This window comes from Ascaphus truei, chromosome 8 (assembly GCF_040206685.1).
Source record: "Ascaphus truei isolate aAscTru1 chromosome 8, aAscTru1.hap1, whole genome shotgun sequence".
NCBI classification, from domain to species: domain Eukaryota; kingdom Metazoa; phylum Chordata; class Amphibia; order Anura; family Ascaphidae; genus Ascaphus; species Ascaphus truei.
Window position 1 is genome coordinate 103,333,575 of NC_134490.1, and position 26,456 is coordinate 103,360,030.

Consider the following 26,456-nt stretch of genomic DNA (forward strand, 5'->3'; position numbering starts at 1 on the left):
AAAGTTGAAGGTCTTTGTTGAAACCAAGTAATCTGTTTTTTGATAATTTATTTCAAATGAGACCATGTTATGATCACTGTTACCCAAATGTAACAGGACTTGAATATTTGTTATTTCTTCTACATTGTTTGATATGACCAAATCCAGAACTGCCCCTCTCCTGGTTGGTTCCGCAATAATTTGGGTCATATAATTGTCTTTAAGCACCCCCAAAAACCTGTTCCCTTTTGTTGTAACGCTAATCTCATTGCCCCAGTCTATGTCTGGATAATTAAAATCCCCCATTATGCAAACATGACCCAGTTTTGATGCCTTCTCCATTTGCAAAAGTATTTTAGCTTCCTCAATCTCACAGATATTTGGTGGTTTATAGCATATTCCCACAAACATTTTCTTTATACTTTTACCTCCACTGCTAATTTCTATCCACAAAGTCTCTACATTTTCATCATTCCCTTCATAGACATCATCCCTTATAATAGGTTTTAGATCCGGTTTAACATATAAACATACTCCACCTCCCCTTCTATTTGTTCGATCCTTCAGAAAAAGAGAACAACCCTCTAAATTAACTGTCCAGTCATGAGTTTCATCCCAGTCCAATTTTCTTTATTTTGTACACCAACCTCTTGTGTGAAACCGTATCAAAAGCCTTTGCAAAATCTAAGTAGACCACATCAACTGCATTACCCTGGTCTAAATTCCTACTTACCTCCTCAAAGAAACAAATAAGGTTAGTTTGGCAAGATCTATCCTTCATAAATTCATGCTGACTATTATTAATAATTTTGTTTTCCATTAGGTATTCCTGAATATTATCCCGTATTAAACCTTCAAGTAGTTTCCCCACTATTGAAGTCAGGCTTACAGGTCTGTAATTTCCCGGTTGTGATCTAGCTCCCTTTTTAAATATAGGCACCACATCTGCTTTATGCCAATCTTGTGGTACTGAGCCTGTGGAAATGGAGTCCTTGAATATTAAATATAATGGTTTGGCTATTTCTGAGCTTAACTCCTTGAGAACTCTTGGATGTATGCCATCGGGGCCAGGTGCCTTATTTACTTTAATTTTTTCATGTCGCTTATAAACTTCTTCCTCAGTTTTATACACATGTTTTTAAGTGCGGTAAGACAATGCAAAGTCGCTCGGCAATGGACTGAACTTATTGAATAGGCTCCTAGGACTTATTACACTCTTGAAAAACCAAACCACAAGTATTAAAAAAACTCACTTCAGCAAATAAGAAAAATGTGTTGAAAAGTAAAGATCAAGGTCTAAAGATTACACTTAAACCCCTTAGCTGACAAAGGGGCCTACAATAGCAGTGTCATGTGTAGAAGGCCTCTCTGGCAGTAAAGGGATAATTTAACACAATTTTTAACCCATTTGCTGTTTGAATCATGCAACTCATTGCTTTGCAAAAGGATTACATGTTTATTTGGCAGTGAAAGAGCTTTCATTTTACATTACCGAGATGTAAACCTCCAGAGTGTGAAATTAAAGCGCTCTGAATAAAAAAAATGTCATTTTAATTTAAAAAGAAATTACTTCTATCAGTCAGATTTTACTGAAATCTATGGAATGGTAGATACTAAAAATCATTAACATTCGCTACAAATCAGCAAGACTCACAGCATCTGACATAATGAAGATAAAATGCTCCTACCTGATTCTTCTCCTTTTATGAAAATAATTCCAGCCATCAGAAAAACAGGAAAATATAGCGAGTGCATTGTGCTGGCTGGATACATATTTTACTTGATGTGTGCTTGGGAATGCTTCACTTCAGGGCTTAAGGAATGTACAATACATGTCAAGCCCATGACTACACTTGCATGGACATGTTTCCTTTAACTATTTGCTTTCATTAAAAATAAAGTACAGAAGAGCAGTAGTTTTGCTTCCAAACCTAGGCATTTTTACAATAAAAAATAAAGATATGTGCTGCAGTTTTTACAAAGGTAACTTATATGCCTTGGTATCAGAGTAAATATTAGATCTCTTGGACTGGTCTATTAAATATTCCTCGCCCCAAAAAAACAATCTGCTTTCTGAGACAGTTTTGATAGTCTTCTAGAGAAAAATAAAATGTAACATGTTTCTCAAATAACTAAAAATGTTTTCGTCAAGATTTCTATGTGCTAAAATGTAATTACATGCAGTTGTGGCACGTGCATGCAGGTTATGGTTGCTAACGACTGGTTGAGTTGAAACTTTTGCTTACTGACAAGCTTCTTACATTTTGAGGCATAAAAATGCATACAAGTTTTATTTGCCTTTACACAGACTTTTTTTATTTTTTGGACCAGTTACATGGGAGTCTCTAATAAATAATTTTTTCACATGCAAAAATGTAATTTACGTGCAGTTGTCGCGGATGGGTGTGGGTTATGATTGGTAGCAATTGGATGAGTTGGAACTTTGGCTTACTAACCTAACGTATGTAATGGGTTTCCCCCCCACCCCCAATCGCAGATTATACTGTGTGGGTGCAGGAACATATAGTGTTACTCGGTATTTGGTGCTATACCTGTTGGCTCACAGGAGGGCTTAGCTTCCGCCACGGGGAACCTGGGGCAATTATACTATGGACAACCACTTACATTCGGTGCAGCGCCTCCACCTGCGATGGCTCCCACCAGAGGGGGAGTGGTTCCGCGCAGGACAACACAATAATTACATAGACAGCATGTATATTAACCATAACCTTTTACTAACATGCATATGACACCTCACATTGATAATAACCTGTGTCCCTCTCACGAGGAGACACTAACCGTGACGTCTCGCAGGACGCTTCCCCAACACCAGGTGATCCCACCCAGTGTCCAAAGAACTCCACCCAATGTCCCGCACTCTTGCAGAGAGTCAATGGGTGACTGCGCAGTCACAATTAAGCTAAGGGCCCGGTGGTGCACTTATGTATTGTAGATACCTGCCGAGCACTCCGGTGCTCGGGTCAGCAATACTTCACAAAGGATCGGTTGGGCGATGCCTCCTTCTGATCCTCCAACCGAACTCCTGGCACGTGGACCGTCAGGGCAGTCCCACTCTGGAATAGTCTCTACGGACCCTAACGTGGGTCCGAACCGCTTCACAGGAACAGCAGCAGCCGCTGTGTCCCTATCTATCTAAGTGGCACGCACTATACTATAGGCCGTCCCTATAGCACAGCAACCTGTAGTGGCTTTGGGGAAACTCCTAGGGGCCTACAGGGGTTAATGACCTGTCCCACTCCCCTAACTCTCCAAGTCCCCTAAGCCTCACTAATCCCAGCACCTGCTGCAACAAGCTGTGACCCACTGGATGTTGGCAGCCAACGTGCTGCGCAACAAGGTGCCTGCCTGTCAGACCTCACCGCACTGACAGCCGTGACTCTGACAAGGCAGCACTCTAAACTAAGGGCAGCGTCCCTATCTTGGGCCTCCCTCAGCAATTACCCACTACCCTAGTGGGGGGTTGGGGCCTACCTGGGGTGTGGGTACCTACAGGGCCGCAGGAGCTGCACGCGCTCCCCGCACCCTTCCTTCCCTCACAGCTCCCCTGCTCCAACGGACTAACCTGAGTGACAGGGTCCCTCTCTCTAGAGCAGTCCCTGGCAACACTCTCTCTCAGAGGATACTTAGCTACTTCAGACCCTGGGGGTGCTGGCCTAGTACAGTGAGTCCTGGACTCCTGTACCCTACCTCCTTCCCTGGGCTGCTCCGGTCTCTGACTAACACCTAACGTGCTCCAAGCCTGCCAAATGTATCTCTTTTGCAGGGACAGCTTAAGCCCTATTGGCTCCCTGGCATCACATGGGGCGCGCAAAGGCTCTTGGGATCTGTAGTCCCAGCTCAGAGCCTTCCCTGGTAGGCTAGGGCTTCGCGGGCTTTTCCTACCCTGCACTGCGCTTGCGCAAGCTTTCTCGGGCTGCCCTAACCTCCCCTGGGCTTTCCCTGCTCTCGCACGACTTCTCTGGGGGCCTTCCGCGCTATTGGGTCCCTGCGCATGCGCAACACGCATCGCAATGGCGGCGCCCTGCTTCCCAAGCCGCCGGGTACTTAGAGACGCGACCACGGCCCTAGCGATGGCCCGATCGCGTCCCCGGCAACCGGCCCACTCGCGGAGGCAGAGCACTACTCCCTGCTTCGGCCCCCACCCTTGGAAACAGCCGTCGGGTCCGTCGCTGGCTCCGGCGGCACCCGCGATCGGGCTGCTCCAAGGGAGGGGGGTCTCCAGGACCTGATGGGGCCCAGGGATACACTCTCCCCCTGGTGAAAAACCCAACGTCCCCGCTTGGGGAACGACGTCAATCGGCATAAGTGTTATATAATCAAAATGCAGTGCATAGAAAATACAACTTATCATGTCGACTTTACACATCAGGTTACATGGCAATTCCCACCCAATGATACCTGAGACTAGCTGAGACCATTTGTGGGGTGCCCCTAACGGATCATGTGGGGGTACCTCACTTTTGCGTCCGTGAGCCTCCCCTAGGAAAATCTCTTGGAGAGCACACCTGAGGGCAACAGTCACTGGTTCTTCGCTACTTCCTCCCCTGGTGGACGGAATAGCACCATGTCTCTTACGCAGGCCCTTACCCGGTCATCTGCGGCTTGGATGCGGTAGACCAGGAGGCCAGGACCTTTCCCGCGGTCCACTACCTGACGAATGGGGCGCTCCTTTTTGGGCTTAAAGGAGAAATTTTTCACTACACAGTCCTTGTCCCTACGGACTTGTGAGGCTTCCACTGGGAAGCGAAAAAAGAACAACGTCTCTGTTTCACCTGACAGGGGGTAAAGGGTAGATACCTTACCACTGTGGTGATTCACGGTGGCCAACAGGTCCTCGGGGACGCTGTCAGTTCCCACCTCGGCTGTATCGGGATCTGTCCACAACACTTCTGGGACAGTCCACTCACTGGCTTGAAACTCGGGAGCGTTGGATCCCAGTCCTGGGACCATTTGGGTCTGAGCATACGGGCTCACATTCCGCTCAGGAGCCGTAACTCTGGCCTTCTTCACGGCCACCTCCATCGGAGCCTGTGGGGAGCAAGGGGGTTCCTTACCACTCGGCTGGCTTGCGATGGGTTTCTCTTCATCTGGGACGATAGGCGGTGGGTACTGGTCCACTCGCACCACTGGACAGCTACCGTCTAAGGAGGACACCTCCGCCAGGACGCGATGCAGAGGGGAGCCCTTCGCCCGGGTGACCAGATTTAAGGAGCCATCGTGCTCCACGGTCACCTGGAGGCTCACCCCCAACACCCCTGGGGCAGTCAACTCACCCTTGTCGTCGATCGGTACGGGTCCCCATTCTAGGACCGATGGTACCATAGGAATACGCCGGACAGGCCATTGTAGGGCACACGGGCCCACAGCAGGGTCTGCAACATCGGGATACACTTCCTCTAGGGCACACGGGCCCACAGCAGGCTCTGTATCCGCCGAGATAGTGTGTTCGCTGATTTCACTATAGTGGTCCGCCGGCAGGCGCATCACCACAAGTTATTGGTCACTAAAAGAAGATGGGAGTATAGACACCTTACCCTGTGATTCCTCTGTATCCTCCATTGGTTCGCTCGGCTCCATAGCTGGCTGGACTGGGTTCTGTGGGTCCTGCTCAGGAACCGGATCTAGAAAGTTCACTTGGGCGCACTGGCCCTCCGAAATGTCTATGAGAGGGGTAGACGGGTTAGCTATACTGACCGGCTCAGTATTAACGTCGACCCTGGCTTCCTCTGCGGGTTCTGCCGCCTGCAGCGGCACTGGCTTCATGAACTGTGCCCCGCAGTCGGCACACTGGGGCCCCCTTGTCAATTCACCGACGGGGCAATCGCAACTGCTCAAACAGCCGTGTAGGCATCCTTCCCCATCTACCACTGTCATCGTTAGCGCCAATGGTAATGTGGATAACTTGTCGGTCCAGCCACCAGTCACCTTCCAGTCGTCTACTACACACGGGCATACCACCAGGGGCAATTCAAACTTTGGGACCCGTATGACTCTATACATCCGATGGTGTGTATCTCTGCATTCGGTGTTCGCTTTAGGGGGAACAGAAGTTGGTGACTGCTGCTCCAAACACTCGCTCCCCCTGGTGGACTCTAGAGGGGCAGCACACTCCTTCAAGGAATGATTCTGGCTCTGCACTGTGTCACATAGTTGGCGGGGGTGAGGCTTCGGTTTTCGCACCAAACCCGGACAGATTGTTGCAATAATTTCCTGTGCCGGCGTGCAGTCAGCAGCACGTGCGCTCTCCTGTTTTGGCAGTTCAGGGTACACTACAGGACATCCTGAACCGGCCGAGTGGTCCAACCACAAGCTGGACGGACCTTGGCCTTCATTTATATCTTGCCCGAAACTCACTAACGTGGAGCAATACTTCTCGTCCTCCAGGTGTAAATCTACCACGGCTATGGGGGCAGCTCCCCGGAGATGAGGGTTTTGCCCCAGGGCCACTCGTATATCTGGCGACGGAATATCTACAGGGACACAGCACACCGCAAGCGTGTGGATCGGTGGCACCATGGCCCAGTCGTGGACCTCGTGTCAGGACTTTACAACCATGATAAAAATAGGGCTTGGACAATTTGGAAAAAAACACAGGGCACCCCAGGTCTATCTCAGCAGCGCCTCCAAATGTAACGGGTTTCCCCCCCCCCAATCGCAGATTATACTGTGTGGGTGCAGGAACATATAGTGTTACTCGGTATTTGGTGCTATACCTGTTGGCTCACAGGAGGGCTGAGCTTCCGCCACGGGGAACCTGGGGCAATTATACTATGGACAACCACTTACATTCGGTGCAGCGCCTCCACCTGCGATGGCTCCCACCAGAGGGGGAGTGGTTCCTCGCAGGACAACACAATAATTACATAGACCGCATGTATATTAACCATAACCTTTTACTAACATGCATATGACACCTCACATTGATAATAACCTGTGTCCCTCTCACGAGGAGACACTAACCGTGACGTCTCGCAGGACGCTTCCCCAACACCAGGTTATCCCACCCAGTGTCCAAAGAACCCCACCCAATGTCCCGCACTCTTGCAGAGAGTCAATGGGTGACTGCGCAGTCACAATTAAGCTAAGGGCCCGGTGGTGCACTTATGTATTGTAGGGGAAGTTTCAAGTTTTTAGAGTGTTCCAGTGTGGTGAAGTCTGCAGTTCCAAAGGAGAAACTCTGCAGTCTCCAACTAGTGTTTTGAACCGAGGTACGGCGATATTGCGGCTGCTGATGAGGACTGGAGGACTGGAGTCCTGTGAGCCGGTGGAGAATACACAACGGGGGTGACGTCACGTCCGCCCAGAGGCCTCGTCATCTGAGTCATCTGCCTGGCTTCCTAGTCACGTGAGGACGCAAGCACAAGTGCTCCGGTCGCCATCTTGAGAGCCCAGCTGCATACAGCAGATCTGCCTGTACCTTTCCAGCATTTTGTAAGTAGGGTTGCAATTTTACCCCTCCGGATGCGGTTTATGCACATTTCCACATCAATAAATATGCTTTTTATTAATATTTAGGCCGTGCTAGTGTTATATGTTTGTATGTCTTGTTTGTTGTTTTTTGTCAATATCTGTGATCACCCCCCCCCCCCCCTTGTGTTGATTTACTGCACTATTATTTCTCTTTCTCTTTTTTCACATATGCACTGCTGAGGTGAGAATCATCACCATTCATCATCCCAAGGACTGTATTTGGACTGTCACAACAGGACTGGTATTTACCCTCTTTGGCGCCGGTTAACCCCTTTGTTTCATCTGTTTCCCTGACTGGTTGTACCACCAGTCATTCACCTGGCTGCCTGAACATTTATTCATCAGTATCCCTAGCGCTGTTTTGCACCTATTCCTTTTTTCTGTGACTTATGTATTGTAGATACCTGCGGGTCAGCAATACTTCACAAAGGATCAGTCGGGCGATGCCTCCTTCTGATCCTCCAACCGAACTCCTGGCACGTGGACCGTCAGAGCGGTCCCACTCTGGAATAGTCTCTGCGGACCCTAACGTGGGTCCGAACCGCTTCACAGGAACAGCAGCAGCCGCTGTGTCCCTATCTATCTAAGTGGCACGCACTATACTATAGGCCGTCCCTATAGCACAGCAACCTGTAGTGGCTTTGGGGAAACTCCTAGGGGCCTAATGACCTGTCCCACTCCCCTAACTCTCCAAGTCCCCTAAGCCTCACTAATCCCAGTGCCTGCAGCAACAAGCTGTGACTCACTGGATGTTGGCAGCCAACGTGCTGCGCAACAAGGTGCCTGCCTGTCAAACCTCACCGCACTGACAGCCGTGACTCTGACAAGGCAGCACTCTAAACGAAGGGCAGCATCCCTATCTTGGGCCTCCCTCAGCAATTACCCACTACCCTAGTGGGGGGTTGGGGCCTATCCTGGGGTGTGGGTACCTACAGGGCCGCAGGAGCTGCACACGCTCCCCGCACCCTTCCTTCCCTCACAGCTCCCCTGCTCCAACGGACTAACCTGAGTGACAGGGTCCCTCTCTCTAGAGCAGTCCCTGGCAACACTCTCTCTCAGAGGATACTTAGCTACCTCAGACCCTGGGGGTGCTGGCCTAGTACAGTGAGTCCTGGACTCCTGTACCCTACCTCCTTCCCTGGGCTGCTCCGGTCTCTGACTAACACCTAACGTGCTCCAAGCCCGCCAAATGTATCTCTTTTGCAGGGACAGCTTAAGCCCTATTGGCTCCCTGGCATCATATGGGGCGCGCAAAGGCTCTTGGGATCTGTAGTCCCAGCTCAGAGCCTTCACTGGTAGGCTAGGGCTTCGCGGGCTTTTCCTACCCTGCACTGCACTTGCGCAAGCTTTCTCGGGCTGCCCTAACCTCCCCTGGGCTTTCCCTGCTCTCGCGCGACTTCTCTGGGGGCCTTCCGCGCTATCGGGTCCCTGCGCATGCGCAACACGCGTCGCGATGGCGGCGCCCTGCTTCCCAAGCCGCCGGGTCCTTAGAGACGCGACCGCGGCCCTAGCGACGGCCCGATCGCGTCCCCGGCAACCGGCTTGCTCGCGGAGGCAGAGCACTACTCCTTGCTTCGGCCCCCACCCTTGGAAACAGCCGTCGGGTCCGTCGCTGGCTCCGGCGGCACCCGCGATCGGGCTGCTCAAAGGGAGGGGGGTCTCCAGGACCTGATGGGGCCCAGGGCTACACGTATAATGTGTAGGACAGAGATTAGGAGGCCCATACTAAAAAGAAGAACATGCTAAAGTGAAGGAGAAATTGGTGGTGAATTCTGATTTAGCAGTAAGCAAAGGAGACTTGGAAATGCTGATATTTAAAGGGACGGCCCAGCTTGTTAAAGAATGAACCATCTGTTTCTTTATGACTAAAGGAATAGATTAGTGGTAAAAAAAAAAAAACACAGGGAAAGCCGATGGGATGGCTTGTAGAGATGCTCAATAACCTTTGTATGCATCAGACCATGTAATGTGTATGCACGAGAAAGTTGTCGTCTGCCAAAATGATTGTATTTATTTATAAAATGTTTTACCAGGATGTAATACATTGAGCGTTACCTCTCGTATTCAAGTATGTCCTGGGCACAGAGTTATAACAATATATGATTACATTAAATGAACAGAGGTTATACAGTCAATTCACAGACATTTCATGGACAGTTCGAGTTGGAAAATTTTGTACAGGGGATAAAAGGTCTGGTGAGTTTCAGATTGAAATATAGCAATCTTAGCATTAACAAACATCAGAGAATGGCAACAAACAGGCTCACACCCTTTGGCTGTGCCAAAGGCTGTCCGCCTTTGGGGCAACGCAGATGTAGACTGAGGGGGTTCAGATTGAATCTAGCTGTGGTTTCAGAGTCCTTTGTCCTCATGGGGCATTAGCATTCCAGAGGGTGAGGCTGACGAAACACAGCAGTAAGCAAATGCAGAGAGTAACCCTTAGCACGCTGGTTATGTGTGTAACATAGCCTCCCAGCAGTTACTTCTGTTTCTGGGCCTTTCCTCTGTCAGTCCTGTTAGTGCAGGCAGTGGAAAGGTTAAATCCATTATTTGGCCTGTATGTGTATTTCAGCCTTGAATGTTGTATCAATATTCGAGGGTGGGCCTGGCAAATCTGAGGCTGTCAATCTAAGGGGTGGATATTGGTTGGAACACCCCCTGCTGTGTGTGGGCCAATCTGTATCTGGCTCTGGCTTGTAATGAGTCAGAGTTAGAGACACTCCCCAAGGATGTTCAAATTGGGACATGCCTCCTAAATTAGTTAGATCAGTTAGACCAGAGAGAGAGTTAGAGAGAAGAGGTCTTATGAAGAAACTGTCTCTCCCTTCCCCCATGATACCAGGGGAAGGGAGGGGGTATCATGCCGCATAGACCAAGAGAGTAAGAAGCAGAAATGATGATGAGTATTGCAGGAGAGAAGTGTTACTCTGTGATGGAGTCTGCTGAATAAAGAGAGAGAAAAGACATTGCTGTGTGGATTCATGTCTCTGGTTATGAAGGAGTGTCAGTGGGGGTCCATCCCCTGAAAATCAACAGGAGATCCTCACTGGCTGGAGGCACTGCAGCATCAAGAGATCAAGGTAATCTGTCCCCCTGTTCCCTGTCCTGGCTCTCCCCACATCACCGCGGAGCCCTCAGCCCTCCTGTTGCCAGCAGGTTGCAGCACCCAGACCCCTTAAGGTAACCAGCAAGGAGTGTACCCCCCATCTCATCTAGGGGGGAGTATGATAAAAGGGTATTATGTTCAGAGGGGAGCAGCTCTTGGGGAACCCCATCAGGTTTTTGCCTTTGGAGCGACGCAGAAATAGACAGAGGAGTTCAGATTGAATGCAGCTGGTTATGGGGTGCCGGAATCCCCGCCATGTTTAAATTAAAACAAAGCAGGGGGATACCGGCACCCTATACTAGGGCCTGTAACTCGGGAAGCAGGGGGTCCCGGACCTGAAATTAATATGATTCAGCTCCGGAGACCCCCTGCTACATTACTGTGTGATTAAAATAAAAAGCAGGTTCATTACCTTAGCAGCTAGCCACTAAGACAATGAAGGGATTAAGCCAGAGTACCTGGTTTATTGAGGGTAGAGGGGGTGAGTAAACAGGGTAGTTACCCCAGGGTGGGTGGTTACGGGAATGTTGCGGGAGGGGTTAACACCATTACCTTAGCAGTAGTAGCCGCTATGGTAATGAAAGGGTTAACCCCTTTCAACAACCCACCCTGGGGCAACTTCCCCCTTCACCCACCTCCTCTACCCCCAAAAAACATTACAATACAAACATCAATAGAATAAATTTAGCAATCTACCACCCAATCCCCAGCCCACCCCCGCCACCCCCGCCACCCCCCAACACATACAGGACACTAATGGGCAAAAATCCTTTTATCCATATCTGGAGAATAGCACATTTGCCCATTAAACAATAAAACATAACCAAAACATGACCCAGCCAGCATATAGTAAATTGAAGTTGTATTTACCCTTGCCAGGATGAAGGCCGTCCTTAGTATTATTATTTTTAAAGCCTGTCATATGGTACATAACTTTCCAAATCTTCTTAAGGATATATAAAAGGATCTTCTACAGTGGCATTCTTATTCTTATATACTCTGAGATATGGGACTCAACATTCAGGAAATGCAAATTATCTTCTTTTCCTTCTCCTCGGATTCCAATATTGCAAAATCCGGAATTTACTCCTACATTGGCCTCAGATTTGTATGACCCATGGGAGTCTGGAGGGTGCCAGAATAGTAGATTTCAATATTCTCAAATTAGACATTGGATATCACAACCAAATACAGGCGGTCCTAGGTTATCCGACGCAATGCGTTACTCAAAATGGCGTCGGATAGCGAAGCGTCGTAAAGCGAAACCCGTTTTCCCATAGGAACACTGTTTAAATCAAACGTTCCGTTCCTGAAGGCATTTTTAATGCTAAAATACACAGAAAATGTTACTCAAGCAATAAGATATGCAGCACACACATAGATTATGATGGAACCATTATATTTATTGATTCCAGAACTGTAAAATAAAACTATAAAAATAAAACTATGCTGTATTCTGTACAGAAATGTACATGAGCAAAAAAAAACACATTAATTATTGGAGGAAGATGATTGGGGGGGGGATGTTCAACAGACAACGGACTTTTTGGAGGTGATGTAGGTGGAGTTGAAGGTTTCGGCCTCTTGAAGAATCTCTTCATTGAAGTCTGGACAGATCCTTTCCTTTTCTGCGTGTAGATCTCTCTATAGCAGCTGATTTGGTTAGACACCCCACGACTGACTGTTGAACTCCGTTCAATGTTAGGGTCATTGTCCTCAAATATGGCCAGTGCGCTATCAATGTGCATGAATGCCGCAGCCAACATTTTGCTTCACAATGATTTACGTGGCTGTGGCTGTGCCGCATCAGCAGATTGGTGGGCCTCCTCTTCAGCAATTTTTTGCTCTTCTAATTGCATGAGGTCTTCATTGCTCAACTCGTTAGAATGTGAGGCGAGCAACTCCTCAATATCCTCGGTTTCCACCTCCAAGTTGAGATCTCTGGCCATTTGCACAACAGTTTCTGTAACTTCTGCAACAGTCTCTGTAAGGCCTTGGACATCAGACACAAAATCAGGGAACAAATTACACCAAACTCCATTTAAATTGGATTGTTTCACCTCATTCCATGCCTCTCCGATGTTTCTCACTGCATGGAGAATGTTGTAACCCTTCCAAAATTCTTTTAAGGTTGGACCACCTTCCACATCGGTTGCTCTGATGGCCTGGGCAAATGTTCGCCTAAGATAGTAGGCCTTGAAGGAAGCGATAACCCCCTGGTCCATCGGCTGTATCAATGAGGTGGTGTTGGGGGGCATGAACACCACCATGACGCTTGGATGATGGTCATCCAGGTACACGGGATGGCCAGGAGCATTGTCCAGGAGCAGCAATGCTTTGAAATCGAGGTTCTGGTTCATGCAATATAATTGCACAGCTGGAATAAATTGATGCTGGAACCAGTCCTCAAAAAGGCTCCCTGTTACCCATGCCTTACGGTTGGACTTCCAAATCACTGGAAGTGTGCTCTTTGCATAACCCTTGAATGCCCTAGGGTTTTCTGCATGATAAACAAGCAAAGGTTTTAGCTTGAAATCACCTGCAGCATTTGATCCAAGCAGAAGAGTCAGCCTGTCCTTTGCAACTTTAAACCCGGGCATAGATTTTTCCTCTTTTGCAATGTAGCTTCTACTGGGCATTTTCTTCCAGTAGAGCCCAGTCTCATCAACATTGAACACTTGACGTGCGCAATAGCCACCGTCCTCTATAATTTTGGCCAATGTAACAGGGAAGGTTTTAGCTGACTTCTCATCCGCACTAGCAGCTTCCCCGGTCACTTAAATGTTATGCAAGTTTGCCCTCTCTTTAAACCGCATAAACCAGCCCTTACTTGCAGTGAACGTTTCCTCAGTGGTCCCTTCTCCATGCTGTTGCTTAATGTCCTCATACAGACTCAAAGCCTTGGCCTGAATTAAGGCTAAACTAATGGGCACATGACGCTAGGATTGATCTTCCAGCCATATGATGAGGAGTTTTTCTACCTCAGCAATATGCCCAACACGTTGCCTTATTGTTGTACCTTGCATAGGTGCTGAGCCCTTGATCTGTTCCAAGATTCTTGCCTTGTCTTTGATTATTGTCACAATAGTTGTGTGAGGTATATCCAAGGCACGTCCAATTTCTGTGTTCGTCTCTCCTTTCTCAGAGCGCTTTATTATGTTTTGCTTGGTCTCCAAAGTTATAGATTTTCTATTCCTTTTTGGAGTAACAGTACTTTGCTTTTTGCTTTGCTCAGCCATGGTTTAGGGCCTAAATGTCACGGTTGTGCTCGCCACAAACCTGGGTCGGACCGCGAGGCTGAGGTGGGGTTGTAAAAGCACCGACCTTAGACCGCGCAGGCTGATCCGGATTGCGCATTTCGTAGTCATACGTAGCAGGATCAGGATAGGAGAAGACAGCATCGTCGTTGTACAAGCCAGGGTCAGTACAGGAGACGTCAGAATAAACATTGTCCAAGCAGGAGTTCGGCAACAGGGAGTCAGGAAAGCCCCGCTTCAGCTTAGGAGCGCGGGGGTGGCATCTGCGCGTGCGGCGACCATGGCCCATGGTACTGGTCTCAGGAGGTGGAAGACAGACCAGATTACACACCGCCTAGCTGCATGGGTAAACCAGTGCTACAGCGCAAGAGTCCAGAGCGGGCTAGGGAATCCTCTGTTGCAGCGCAGGAACCAGGACACGGCCTCTCTAGATTAGGGAAAGAGTAGGCCCCAGGAACCAGGAAGCTGTAGATACACAGGGAAACCTCCGCTTCAGTGCAGGAATCCAGGAGGCTGAAGGACGCAGGGGCGAAACCTCTGCTTCAGTGCAGGAATCCAGGAGGCTGAAGGACGCAGGGACGAAACCTCTGCTTCAGCACAGAAGAACAGGAAGCTGAAGAACGCAGGACGGAACCTCCGCTTCAGCACAGGAGAACAAGCGGGAGCTTGAAGGAAGCTGAAGGACGCAGGGCGGAACCTCCGCTTCAGCACAGGAGAACAAGCGGGAGCTTGAAGGAAGCTGAATGACGCAGGGCGGAATCTCCGTTTCAGCACAGGAGAACAAGCGGGAGCTTGTGGCAGAACAGATAGTGACATCCGGTAAGGACTATGCTCGGCAGGGAGCATTGTGGGAACATAGTACTTAAAGGCCAGCGGACCAATCCCCGGCGGGGGGTGTGAAGGTCCTGCTCCAATAAGTGAATACAAGGCTGGATTGCAGTGATAGATTGCACAGCTGCAGTAGATACCAGAGGGAGTGTGTGGCAGTATAGCTTTGTTGAGTGAATCCAGGCTGCAGTAATATCAGGTGAAGAGTTCCAGAACTGCACCGGTCTGCAAGGTAAGGCAACCAGTAAACCGCGGAGCGGATTCCTTACAGTACCCCCCCCCCCCTTCACGCGAGACCTCCGGGCGAACATGAGCACTCATAGAGTTGGAGGACCGGGAATTGTTGCTGAACCATCTAGGATTGGGAGTAGAGTCGTGGTCTTGAGACTCGTGGTTAGTCCTTAGTATATCCCCCACCCCCTGGTGAGAACTGCGGCCAGACAGGGCCATCCATGGGTCTCGGGGACATTGAGTTGTTCCTAAAGTTCTTTAGGTGGAAAGAGAATCCGTAAACGAGCAGTTCTTTGGTGAGTACAGTTCTAGGATATGAGAGTGATGGAAGAAACATCCTTGGTACATGGCTCGCCCCGCAAAATGTCTTGGAAATCCAGGGCTGTGAAGAACCAGAGAGTTCCAGAGCAGAAGCGGCAGAAGAGCCCCCACTGGAAGCCCAGTCTTTAATAAAGGAACCGGAATCTAGGATAGGCGGCCCTGATAGTTGATCGAATACGCCAGGAGGAACCTCGGAACAGAAAAAGTCTTGGCTGACCACTGCATGTTGGAATTTGTGAGGGATTTTCCCTCTTGAAGTCTCCCAGGTAATGATTAGTGAGGGTATAGGCTGGGTGGAAGCCTCTCCCGGTATTGGTATGGCAGGTGACAAGGCAAGCAGTAAACCAGGCATAGAGACCGAAATCTTGGGATAGGTACAGAGTATTTCCAACTGAGAGGAAATAACAGGGACAACCGAAAATTCCGAGGGAAAAAAACATGGTTTAGCAGGAGCAGGGAAGCAAACAACAGTAGGGCTCTCCAATACTGGGAAGTCCTCAGTGGGAGATAGTATTGTCAGGGAATCAGGAACAGTCCTTGAAATTTTCATATCGGTAGCTTGAGAAAAAGGCAGAACCCGGGTAGTGGCGGGAGGGAAACTAACATCAGAAGCTGAAGTCTGTACCTCAGTGACAGGGACCTGAGAGCCAGCAAGCAGTACGTATGAACTATGAAAAGTCTTAATGACCGGCACCTTAGGAGTACAAGGAGTCTTTTCCGAAACTGCAAGGACCCTAACCACAGGGGTACCTAATCTGACAAAAACATGAATAGGTGTGTTTTCTAGTGCAGAATTTCTGATCACAGGACTCCTAACCGATAGTGAGGGTGTCTGGGTTTGATTAGAGAAAAAATCAGATGTATTGATAAGTGACTTAGAAACAATTACTGAGGTTCTAAATTTGCTGGACCTGTGAGAAAAAATAACCTTTAAGACAGGAGCTTTAATTTCTTCCCGGAGTAACCCCATGTTTGCTGGGGCATATTTAGACACAGTACAGAGGGACTGGGTTTCAGCAAAGGCAGGACAGCTAAAAAGCTCAGATTTAAACCCCAGGAGTTGTAATATAGGCATGGTGACCACAGACAGTACTAAGGGAGTGCATACAAAGGAAACTTATCAAAATGTGGCGCTCTAAATAATCAGATATAACCAATAATAATATTATAAATAGTACAGTGATACTTATATAGATATACGATGCAGCTGTGACCCAGTTGAGGTTTGCTCAGTCAATCCTCATGTAGAATAGTAGCAATGAAATGTCCGGGAAGCGCAATATATGTAAAAAAGAATGAAATACAATGGTGATAGTGCAATATTGTTAAGGTGAAAATGGATAATCTCAAATACAGATGGCACTGCTCTCAATATATACTCACAAACGTGTGAGGTTATTCAGGCACATAAAGGTATCTTTTAAGGTATTGTTGTTAGTCCTTCAGTCATCAGGAAATACAGCAGTCAATGCAGCCCCATACAGATGTACTCCCAGGAACCTTAATCAAAGATACGACTGGACATAGTGCAGACTGTATGTATCATTTATGAAAGTAAGTCAAACAAGTTTACACTCACATGGTTTCAAATAGGGATAAGCATTTAGATCTCAATGGATCTCTCCGGCCGGGTGAATGGTGTTTCAGCTCCCCCTCTCTCGTGGCGTGCGTTCCACCGGTGCGTTCCAAACACCGGAAGTGATGTCATCCGCCGCGTCCACTTCCTGGGGTTCCGGCCGTCTCAGGGATAGAGCGTCACTCTACGCGTTTCACCACATAGGTTTCATCAGGAGTGACATTCTATTGCTCAATGGTGATATATATACCCTAGATTGTGTTCTAATTGGCTGATAATTCACCTGATTCTATTAAGGTTAATTGTATATGCTTGAGACTATAATAAGACCTGAACCGGACTCTCTTGCTATTACATATACTATAAATTCATATACTCACAGTATTCTAGTGTGAATCACATGTTTTTATAACAATTCATCATAAAATACACATCTTTTATACAATCAATTAAAATACATATATTTATTTTGTCCTCAGACCGCAAACAATGTTCAAAAATGTTTAAAACTGTTTAAAAAATATATTTGTTTAAAAGATTTGTTTATAAAATCAATTAAAAATCAATATCAAAGTACAAAAATTAAAAATATTTAAAATATTGAAAACAGGTATTAGGAGGGGGATATCCCTATTCTATATGGAGGGATATAAAGTGCATAACATTAGTTGGGTTTGGCAGAAGGCAGTTTCTAAAAATGAAATCAAAAACAAAGTGTTAGTTCGTTAACATTCACAGAAAAGGTTTTAAATCGAACTCTAGATTCAAACCGGACGGAGACATGGTTTTTAATTCGAACATCCAGAATGATTCTCTTTTGATTAATGCTGTGTGTCTATTTCCCCCTCTCCAATGTGGCATAACTTGCTCTATAGCTTTAAATTTTAACCCTTTCGGGTCCGCGCTATGTACCATCAGAAAGTGGTTTGGAACACTATGGGTGGTCATTTTCCTTTTTATGTTGCCTATGTGTTCCAAAATGCGTGTTTTCAAGGGTCTTATAGTTTTCCCTATATATTGTAAGCCACACTCGCATTCAATCATATAAATAACAAAATTGGATCTACAGTTTAAATGATGTTTTATATTATAAACCTTCTTAGTAATATTTGATTGAAAGGTATTTGTATTTTTACAGCTGTAGTGGCAGGCCGTGCAAAATTTGCAATCAAAGAACCCTTTTGGTGGTTCTAGCCACGTGGGTTTTTTTGTAATTGGAGTCCCCCTCAAAGCGCTGGGTGCTACCAGTTTTTTATGTTTGGTGCTTTCTTGTACACCATTTGGACTCTGTCAGGGAGGGAGGTACCTATGATGGGATCATTCTTTAGAATAGACCAATGTTTATTCAGTATGTTATTTATTTTGTATGCATCTCTATTGTATTGGGTAATAAAGGGTACTTTTAAATTATCATCCCTATTGGCTTTTATCTTAGGGGTTAACATAGATTCTCTTGATACTTGTCTTGTTTTGTCTAGTGCATTATTTATGACACTAGGTTTGTAGTTACGTTCTGAAAACTTTCTGGACAAAATAATGGATTGTTCTTCATACACCTCTTTATCTGTGCAATTTCTTTTAAGTCTGCAGTATTGGCCATATGGAATATTGTTTATCCATCTATTTAGATGGCAACTGGACTTCAAGATGTAATTGTTAGCATCTACTTCTTTAAAGAAATTTTTTGTTTTAATCACATTGTTTTCTATATATATAGTTAAGTCCAGAAAGTTTACAGTGGTCTTACTAAAGGTGGAGGTAAATTTAAGATGGATTTAAGTGACGAAGATTTTCTGTCCAAATGGAATAGTGCACAAGACGAATGTTCGTTTAATTTAATAAAAATCATTATGTCACAACAGGAAAAGCATTTAAAAAAATTGGATAAGGAAATAGAAGACCTACGTCTAGAACTAGGATCCCTAGAAAATATTAAAGACTATAATGAGCGAGACCAAAAAATACAAAAAAACATTGATAATTTTAAAAAGGAAGTAATTGAAATTAAATTACAAAAATTTAGAAGGGATCAGGACGACTACGCCAAAGGAATAGAGAGAACCTGGAACAAAGGTTCAAAAAATGGCAAAAAATCACCCACTAGTCCTGACCCCCCTGGGGATAAAAATCCCATTACTACTTCCACTATGGACACCTCATATAGAGGGAGATTTGTAGAGTATTACCCTAAGAACCATGCAGGTTTCCTACCACAGGTATTAGTCAAAAAAACTGATACTAAACAGGTATCCAATGGGGGAAAATCTAAAGAGAAAACCAAACATTTGGAGATTAAGGATATCATAGAATCCTCTGGGAAGGAAAAATTAAAAATGGGTCAATCAACTGAGTCACCCTCCCCCTCTTTTTTGGCACAAGGGGGGTGTATGAGTTCTTGGGAAACCAGGAACCCATTTCACCCCCTGACAACTCCAAAACCAGGTCTTGTCCAAAGAAACAAAAGACGCATGTCAGAGGGAGACGAGGGGGGAGATTACGGAAAGGCAAGAAAAATACAGGAAATACAGGAAATACTAAAAACATTTTTAACTTAAGTAAAAAAAATTTTATCAGACAGTGAAAATAAAGTGATTAAAAAGGGACTCACATTTGCTCCCACTATTGGACCAAATAAATTTGGTCTTTATGTAGATACACACAAATTTCTGCGAACATTAACTCTGAAAAGGTTCTTTATGAATAAAGATGTAGAGTCTAGCAATTGGGTAAATAAAAATATCAATTCAATAATTCAATAATTCCCAATGCTGACAACCCAGACTTTATTCATTCGAAATTTAAACCTCAATCACAATTTTTTCCCAAATTTGCTAAGGGGAACCATCTTGAGGTATTCTTTCAACTTGTAACAAAAGATCTAGAATCTCTATGTAATAATAAAAATAGGCAGCACAATAATTTAACTAGAGAAGAAAAAACAGCGCTAGAAGGATTAACATCAGACAAAACAATTGTGATTAAGCCAGCAGACAAGGGGGGGGGTGTTGTAATTATGGATCATGAATATTACATGCAAGAATCTAAGAATATTTTGGGCGATAGAACAACCTATCAAAAATTGAAGTCGAACCCCACAACATCATATAAAAAGGAACTTCAAGCCCTATTGGAGGATGGTAGGAGACTGGGAGTTTTGGAGGAACATGAATATCAGTTCCTATATGTGCAGGATCCAATATTCCCGGTCTTCTACTTCCTACCAAAAATCCATAAAAACATTACACACCCCCCAGGGAGACCAATAATATCTGGGATCGGATCATTAACGGCAAACCTGTCAGAATTTATTGACAGTTTTCTACAGGATAGTGTGAAAAAACAAAAATCCTATCTAAAAGATACCAGTGATGCAATTAGGGCCCTCAGGAACATAGAGTGGCAGGAGAATTATATATTGGTGACCACTGACGTAACAGCCCTGTATACATCCATACAGCATGGGGATGGCTGCAGGGCGGTACAAATGTTCCTAGAGAAAGAGGGAAAACTCCCAGGGGTACAAATAGAATTCCTCATCAGATGTATTGAGTTTGTCTTAACAAAAAAAATTTTTTGGTTTGATGATGAGTTCTTTCTACAATTATGTGGAACCGCCATGGGGACCAAATTTGCACCCAGCTATGCTAACTTACTCATGGCCATGTGGGAAGATCTATATATATGGTCTTGGGTGGGTCTGGGTGCAAATTTGGTCACATGGCGGAGGTTCATTGATGATATTGTCTTTGTGTGGAAGGGTACATTGGAGGATTTGGAAACTTTTTTTATGTATCTGAATAATAACGATTTAAATCTTAAATTTACCTCCACCTTTAGTAAGACCACTGTAAACTTTCTGGACTTAACTATATATATAGAAAACAATGTGATTAAAACAAAAAATTTCTTTAAAGAAGTAGATGCTAACAATTACATCTTGAAGTCCAGTTGCCATCTAAATAGATGGATAAACAATATTCCATATGGCCAATACTGCAGACTTAAAAGAAATTGCACAGATAATGAGGTGTATGAAGAACAATCCATTATTTTGTCCAGAAAGTTTTCAGAACGTAACTACAAACCTAGTGTCATAAATAATGCACTAGACAAAACAAGACAAGTATCAAGAGAATCTATGTTAACCCCTAAGATAAAAGCCAATAGGGATGATAATTTAAAAGTACCCTTTATTACCCAATACAATAGAGATGCATACAAAATAAATAACATACTGAATAAACATTGGTCTATTCTAAAGAATGATCCCATCATAGGTACCTCCCTCCCTGACAGAGTCCAAATGGTGTACAAGAAAGCACCAAACATAAAAAAACTGGTAGCACCCAGCGCTTTGAGGGGGACTCCAATTACAAAAAAACCCACGTGGCTAGAACCACCAAAAGGGTTCTTTGATTGCAAATTTTGCACGGCCTGCCACTACAGCTGTAAAAATACAAATACCTTTCAATCAAATATTACTAAGAAGGTTTATAATATAAAACATCATTTAAACTGTAGATCCAATTTTGTTATTTATATGATTGAATGCGAGTGTGGCTTACAATATATAGGGAAAACTATAAGACCCTTGAAAACACGCATTTTGGAACACATAGGCAACATAAAAAGGAAAATGACCACCCATAGTGTTCCAAACCACTTTCTGATGGTACATAACGCGGACCCGAAAGGGTTAAAATTTAAAGCTATAGAGCAAGTTATGCCACATTGGAGAGGGGGAAATAGACACACAGCATTAATCAAAAGAGAATCATTCTGGATGTTCGAATTAAAAACCATGTCTCCGTCCGGTTTGAATCTAGAGTTCGATTTAAAACCTTTTCTGTGAATGTTAACGAACTAACACTTTGTTTTTGATTTCATTTTTAGAAACTGCCTTCTGCCAAACCCAACTAATGTTATGCACTTTATATCCCTCCATATAGAATAGGGATATCCCCCTCCTAATACCTGTTTTCAATATTTTAAATATTTTTAATTTTTGTACTTTGATATTGACTTTTAATTGATTTTATAAACAAATCTTTTAAACAAATATATTTTTTAAACAGTTTTAAACATTTTTGAACATTGTTTGCGGTCTGAGGACAAAATAAATATATGTATTTTAATTGATTGTATAAAAGATGTGTATTTTATGATGAATTGTTATAAAAACATGTGATTCACACTAGAATACTGTGAGTATATGAATTTATAGTATATGTAATAGCAAGAGAGTACGGTTCAGGTCTTATTATAGTCTCAAGCATATACAATTAACCTTAATAGAATCAGGTGAATTATCAGCCAATTAGAACACAATCTAGGGTATATATATCACCATTGAGCAATAGAATGTCACTCCTGATGAAACCTATGTGGTGAAACGCGTAGAGTGACGCTCTATCCCTGAGACGGCCGGAACCCCAGGAAGTGGACGCGGCGGATGACATCACTTCCGGTGTTTGGAACGCACCGGTGGAACGCACGCCATGAGAGAGGGGGAGCTGAAACACCATTCACCCGGCCGGAGAGATCCATTGAGATCTAAATGCTTATCCCTATTTGAAACCATGTGAGTGTAAACTTGTTTGACTTACTTTCATAAATGATACATACAGTCTGCACTATGTCCAGTCGTATCTTTGATTAAGGTTCCTGGGAGTACATCTGTATGGGGCTGCATTGACTGCTGTATTTCCTGATGACTGAAGGACTAACAACAATACCTTAAAAGATACCTTTATGTGCCTGAATAACCTCACACGTTTGTGAGTATATATTGAGAGCAGTGCCATCTGTATTTGAGATTATCCATTTTCACCTTAACAATATTGCACTATCACCATTGTATTTCATTCTTTTTTACATATATTGCGCTTCCCGGACATTTCATCAGTACTAAGGGAGTGACCACAGATATGCTGATCCCTGGAGAATTAGCCTGGAGAGAGAAATCAGGGAGACCCCCAGCCAGGATAATCATTGGAGGAAGAGCTTCAGAATCAGAAGGAGAATCATTACCTCTCCGAGTCTCCAAACCAGTAAGACACAATTCAGCAAAAAGGGAAACAGTGTGCAGGCTTTTTACTAATCTATATGAAAAAGCGTCACTTTTGGGAGAAAACCGTGCGTCAGCAAACATTCCTGGGAACACAATATGAACCCCAGGAGGGACATACAGACTACTGTATGCTTTTAACCCTAAGCTTAAAGAGGAGGAGAACTCAGACAGTACATGGGGGTTAATCATAACTGTACCGGTCTCTGAAGTAGGTATTTGGTAAGGAATGTCTGGGAAACCAGAAATTACTGCAGATTCCATAATGTGGGAACTACGCGCTGAAGCAGGAATCACCGCTCTCTGGGCGACAGGCTGGTTCAGTGAAATACCCGGGAGAAGGAACTCTGCGACCAAGCTTAGGGAAAAACCTGACTCCTGAATACATTTATCAGGAACCAGAACTTTAGCCGAAGTCTCCGGAGGCGAAACTGCGGAAACTTGAGCTGAAGCAGGGGATTTATAGCAAAGAATATCTAAGGACTCCGTACGGTTATGGGAATCCCTCAATTCAACCTCTGCTGTCTGACTTGTGGACTCATTCTCTGAGGCTAAAACGAAGGCATTAACTTGGAGGCAGCAAAAATTTACAGGGGTTAATGCAGACAGTGCCTGAGAGTAGAACATAGGTAATCTTCTCTCTGTATTAGGAGAGACAAGAAATCTCTCCTCTGGAGCTAGGGGAGTGACCATGGCTGACAGAGAACAGGGATTTACCAAAGGAAACTCAGAGAGCTGCCCCACAGGGGTTAATACAGAAATGACCCTGGGAACAGAACTTAGGGATTCTTTCTCTGACGGGGAAAGCGCACAGGACTGCCTAGCAGAGGTTAAAGCTGGAAAACCCTCAAGACCTGGAGTGACAGATTCGGAGTTACAGTAGAAATAGGGGAACTAAGGGACTTATTCTCTGATACTAGAACCTTGGTGTTGGTTAGTGAAACATATGTATTCTCCAGGGGAACCTCACAGGACTGATCGGCAGGGGTTAACGTAGACATATCATTAGTGTCAGGGAACCCGGGCACACAATCAGAGCTAGGGACTGTGGCAGTTACTACGTTAGGAGATATTGCTAATGGGTCTGTTTGGTCATCTCCCGGAGAGGTAGATACGTCCCCCGGTTTAGCGACAGGACTGGCAGCAGAAATTAAAGCTGGAAAACCCTCAAGACCTAGAGAGAGGGCTTCTGAGCTAGAAATAGGAGAACTAAGGAACTTATTCTCTGATACTAGAACCTTAGTGTTGGTTAGAGAAACATATGTATCCTCCAGGGGGACCTCACAGGACTGATCAGCAGGGGTTAACGTAGACATATCATTGGTGTCAGGGAACCCGGCCATACAATCAGGGCAAGGATCCGTGGTAGACCAGGGATACAGCCAAGCGGCAGCGAAGCTGGCGAGGGGAGGATCCTGTTCCTTTATGCAAATGTCCAATATCATGGAAAGGATATGGAGTGTTTTTTGGGCATGAGCCAACATGAGGAGAGGGTCCTCTTGTGCTATATAAATGTCTAAGGACAAGGCCAGGGAAGAGAGTTCCTTTTGGGCGTCGTCCAGTTCCAAAGGGTACACGTTTTCCCAGGTTAAAGGGTAACCAGGAAAGCAAATACAAGCGGCCAGCGATTGTTTTAAGTCCCGGAGGCGGTAAACCTTCATCATGAGATCATTACGGCATTTATTTTGCAAAGGGGTTAAACCTACAAACACAATCAGATCTTCAATCAGGGGTATTATCTCACATAGAAACTGGTATTCAAACTGGGACTTGTTTACAGGCCGGGACAGGCTTTCAGACAGAAACTTACCAACCCTCACCACAGGGCGGTCCGAGTTTGTGCGGCCGAGCATACTGTCACGGTTGTGCTCACCACAAACCTGGGTCGGAACGCGAGGCTGAGGTGGGGTTGTAAAAGCACCGACCTTAGACCGCGCAGGCTGATCCGGATTGCGCAGTTCGTAGTCATACGTAGCAGGATCAGGATAGGAGAAGACAGCATCGTCGTTGTACAAGCCAGGGTCAGTACAGGAGACGTCAGAATAAACATTGTCCAAGCAGGAGTTCGGCAACAGGGAGTCAGGAAAGCCCCGCTTCAGCTTAGGAGCGCGGGGGTGGCCTCTGCGCATGCGGCGACCATGGCCCATGGTACTGGTCTCAGGAGGTGGAAGACAGACCAGATTACACACCGCCTAGCTGCATGGGTAAACCAGTGCTACAGCGCAAGAGTCCAGAGCGGGCTAGGGAATCCTCTGTTGCAGCGCAGGAACCAGGACACGGCCTCTCTAGATTAGGGAAAGAGTAGGCCCCAGGAACCAGGAAGCTGTAGATACACAGGGAAACCTCCGCTTCAGTACAGGAATCCAGGAGGCTGAAGGACGCAGGGGCGAAACCTCCGCTTCAGTGCAGGAATCCAGGAGGCTGAAGGACGCAGGGACGAAACCTCTGCTTCAGCACAGAAGAACAGGAAGCTGAAGAACGCAGGACGGAACCTCCGCTTCAGCACAGGAGAACAAGCGGGAGCTTGAAGGAAGCTGAAGGACGCAGGGCGGAACCTCCGCTTCAGCACAGGAGAACAAGCGGGAGCTTGAAGGAAGCTGAAGGACGCAGGGCGGAACGTCTGCTTCAGCACAGGAGAACAAGCGGGGGCTTGTGGCAGAACAGGTAGTGACATCCAGTAAGGACTATGCTCGGCAGGGAGCATTGTGGGAACATAGTACTTAAAGGCCAGCGGACCAATCCCCGGCGGGGGGTGTGAAGGTCCTGCTCCAATAAGTGAATACAAGGCTGGATTGCAGTGATAGATTGCACAGCTGCAGTAGATACCAGAGGGAGTGTGTGGCAGTATAGCTTTGGTGAGTGAATCCAGGCTGCAGTAATATCAGGTGAAGAGTTCCAGAACTGCACCGGTCTGCAAGGTAAGGCAACCAGTAAACCGCGGAGCGGATTCCTTACACTAAAATACACCACCAAACCTTCACACACTGTTCAGAATGATTTTCCTAGCCTGCAGCCGTCTGGTTGTTCATTTGTAGCAATTTTTTAAAGCGTCGTAAGAGCGTCGGACAAGCCATTCGGGTGTCGTAAAACGGGCCATAGGGATGCATTGACAAGCGTCGGATAAGCCGTTCGTCGTAAAACGAAACGTTGTAAAACGAGGACCGCCTGTATTAAGAAAGCTGCAATACAAGAAACTACACTTTTTGAGGCTATCATTACTCTTTTTTAATCTACCCCAGGTCTTATATCATCGATCTACAATATACTTATTGGCATCTGTAGCAACATACAACCTAAGTACTTTTCAGCTTGGGAAAGAGATGTGGAGCATACAATTTCTGACAATCAATTGTCTGAAATCTGGTTCCTGCATTCTCACCTTGATCCTGCTATTCCCTGCCTTGTGCCTTGCCTGCCTTGTTCCTGATCTCCCTGCCGCCTGACCCTGCTTCGTTCACTGGACTCCTCTTCTCTTCAACTCCGACCCGGCTTATGTACGACCACCCTTATCTCTGCAACCCAGACCTTGGCAAAGTACCCCAATGATCCGCTACTCTCCAATCCAGACCTTGGCAAAGTACCCCAACGATCTGCTACTCT

At 45.8% G+C, this 26,456-nt stretch overlaps 2 protein-coding genes across 2 annotated transcripts in view; both read right to left on the reverse strand.

The window, feature by feature from the left end:
• LOC142502123 (disintegrin and metalloproteinase domain-containing protein 10-like) overlaps positions 1–1,781 on the reverse strand; it is a 440,300-nt gene extending 438,519 nt beyond the window's left edge. Inside the window, exon 1 of the mRNA XM_075612980.1 lies at positions 1,668–1,781. Within this exon, the coding sequence (XP_075469095.1) occupies positions 1,668–1,752 (85 nt within the window). The 5' untranslated portion in view covers positions 1,753–1,781. The remainder of the gene's footprint in view (positions 1–1,667) is intronic.
• JMJD1C (jumonji domain containing 1C) overlaps positions 1–26,456 on the reverse strand; it is a 1,023,975-nt gene that overhangs the window by 867,249 nt on the left and 130,270 nt on the right. The gene's annotated exons all lie outside the window — the stretch shown is intronic.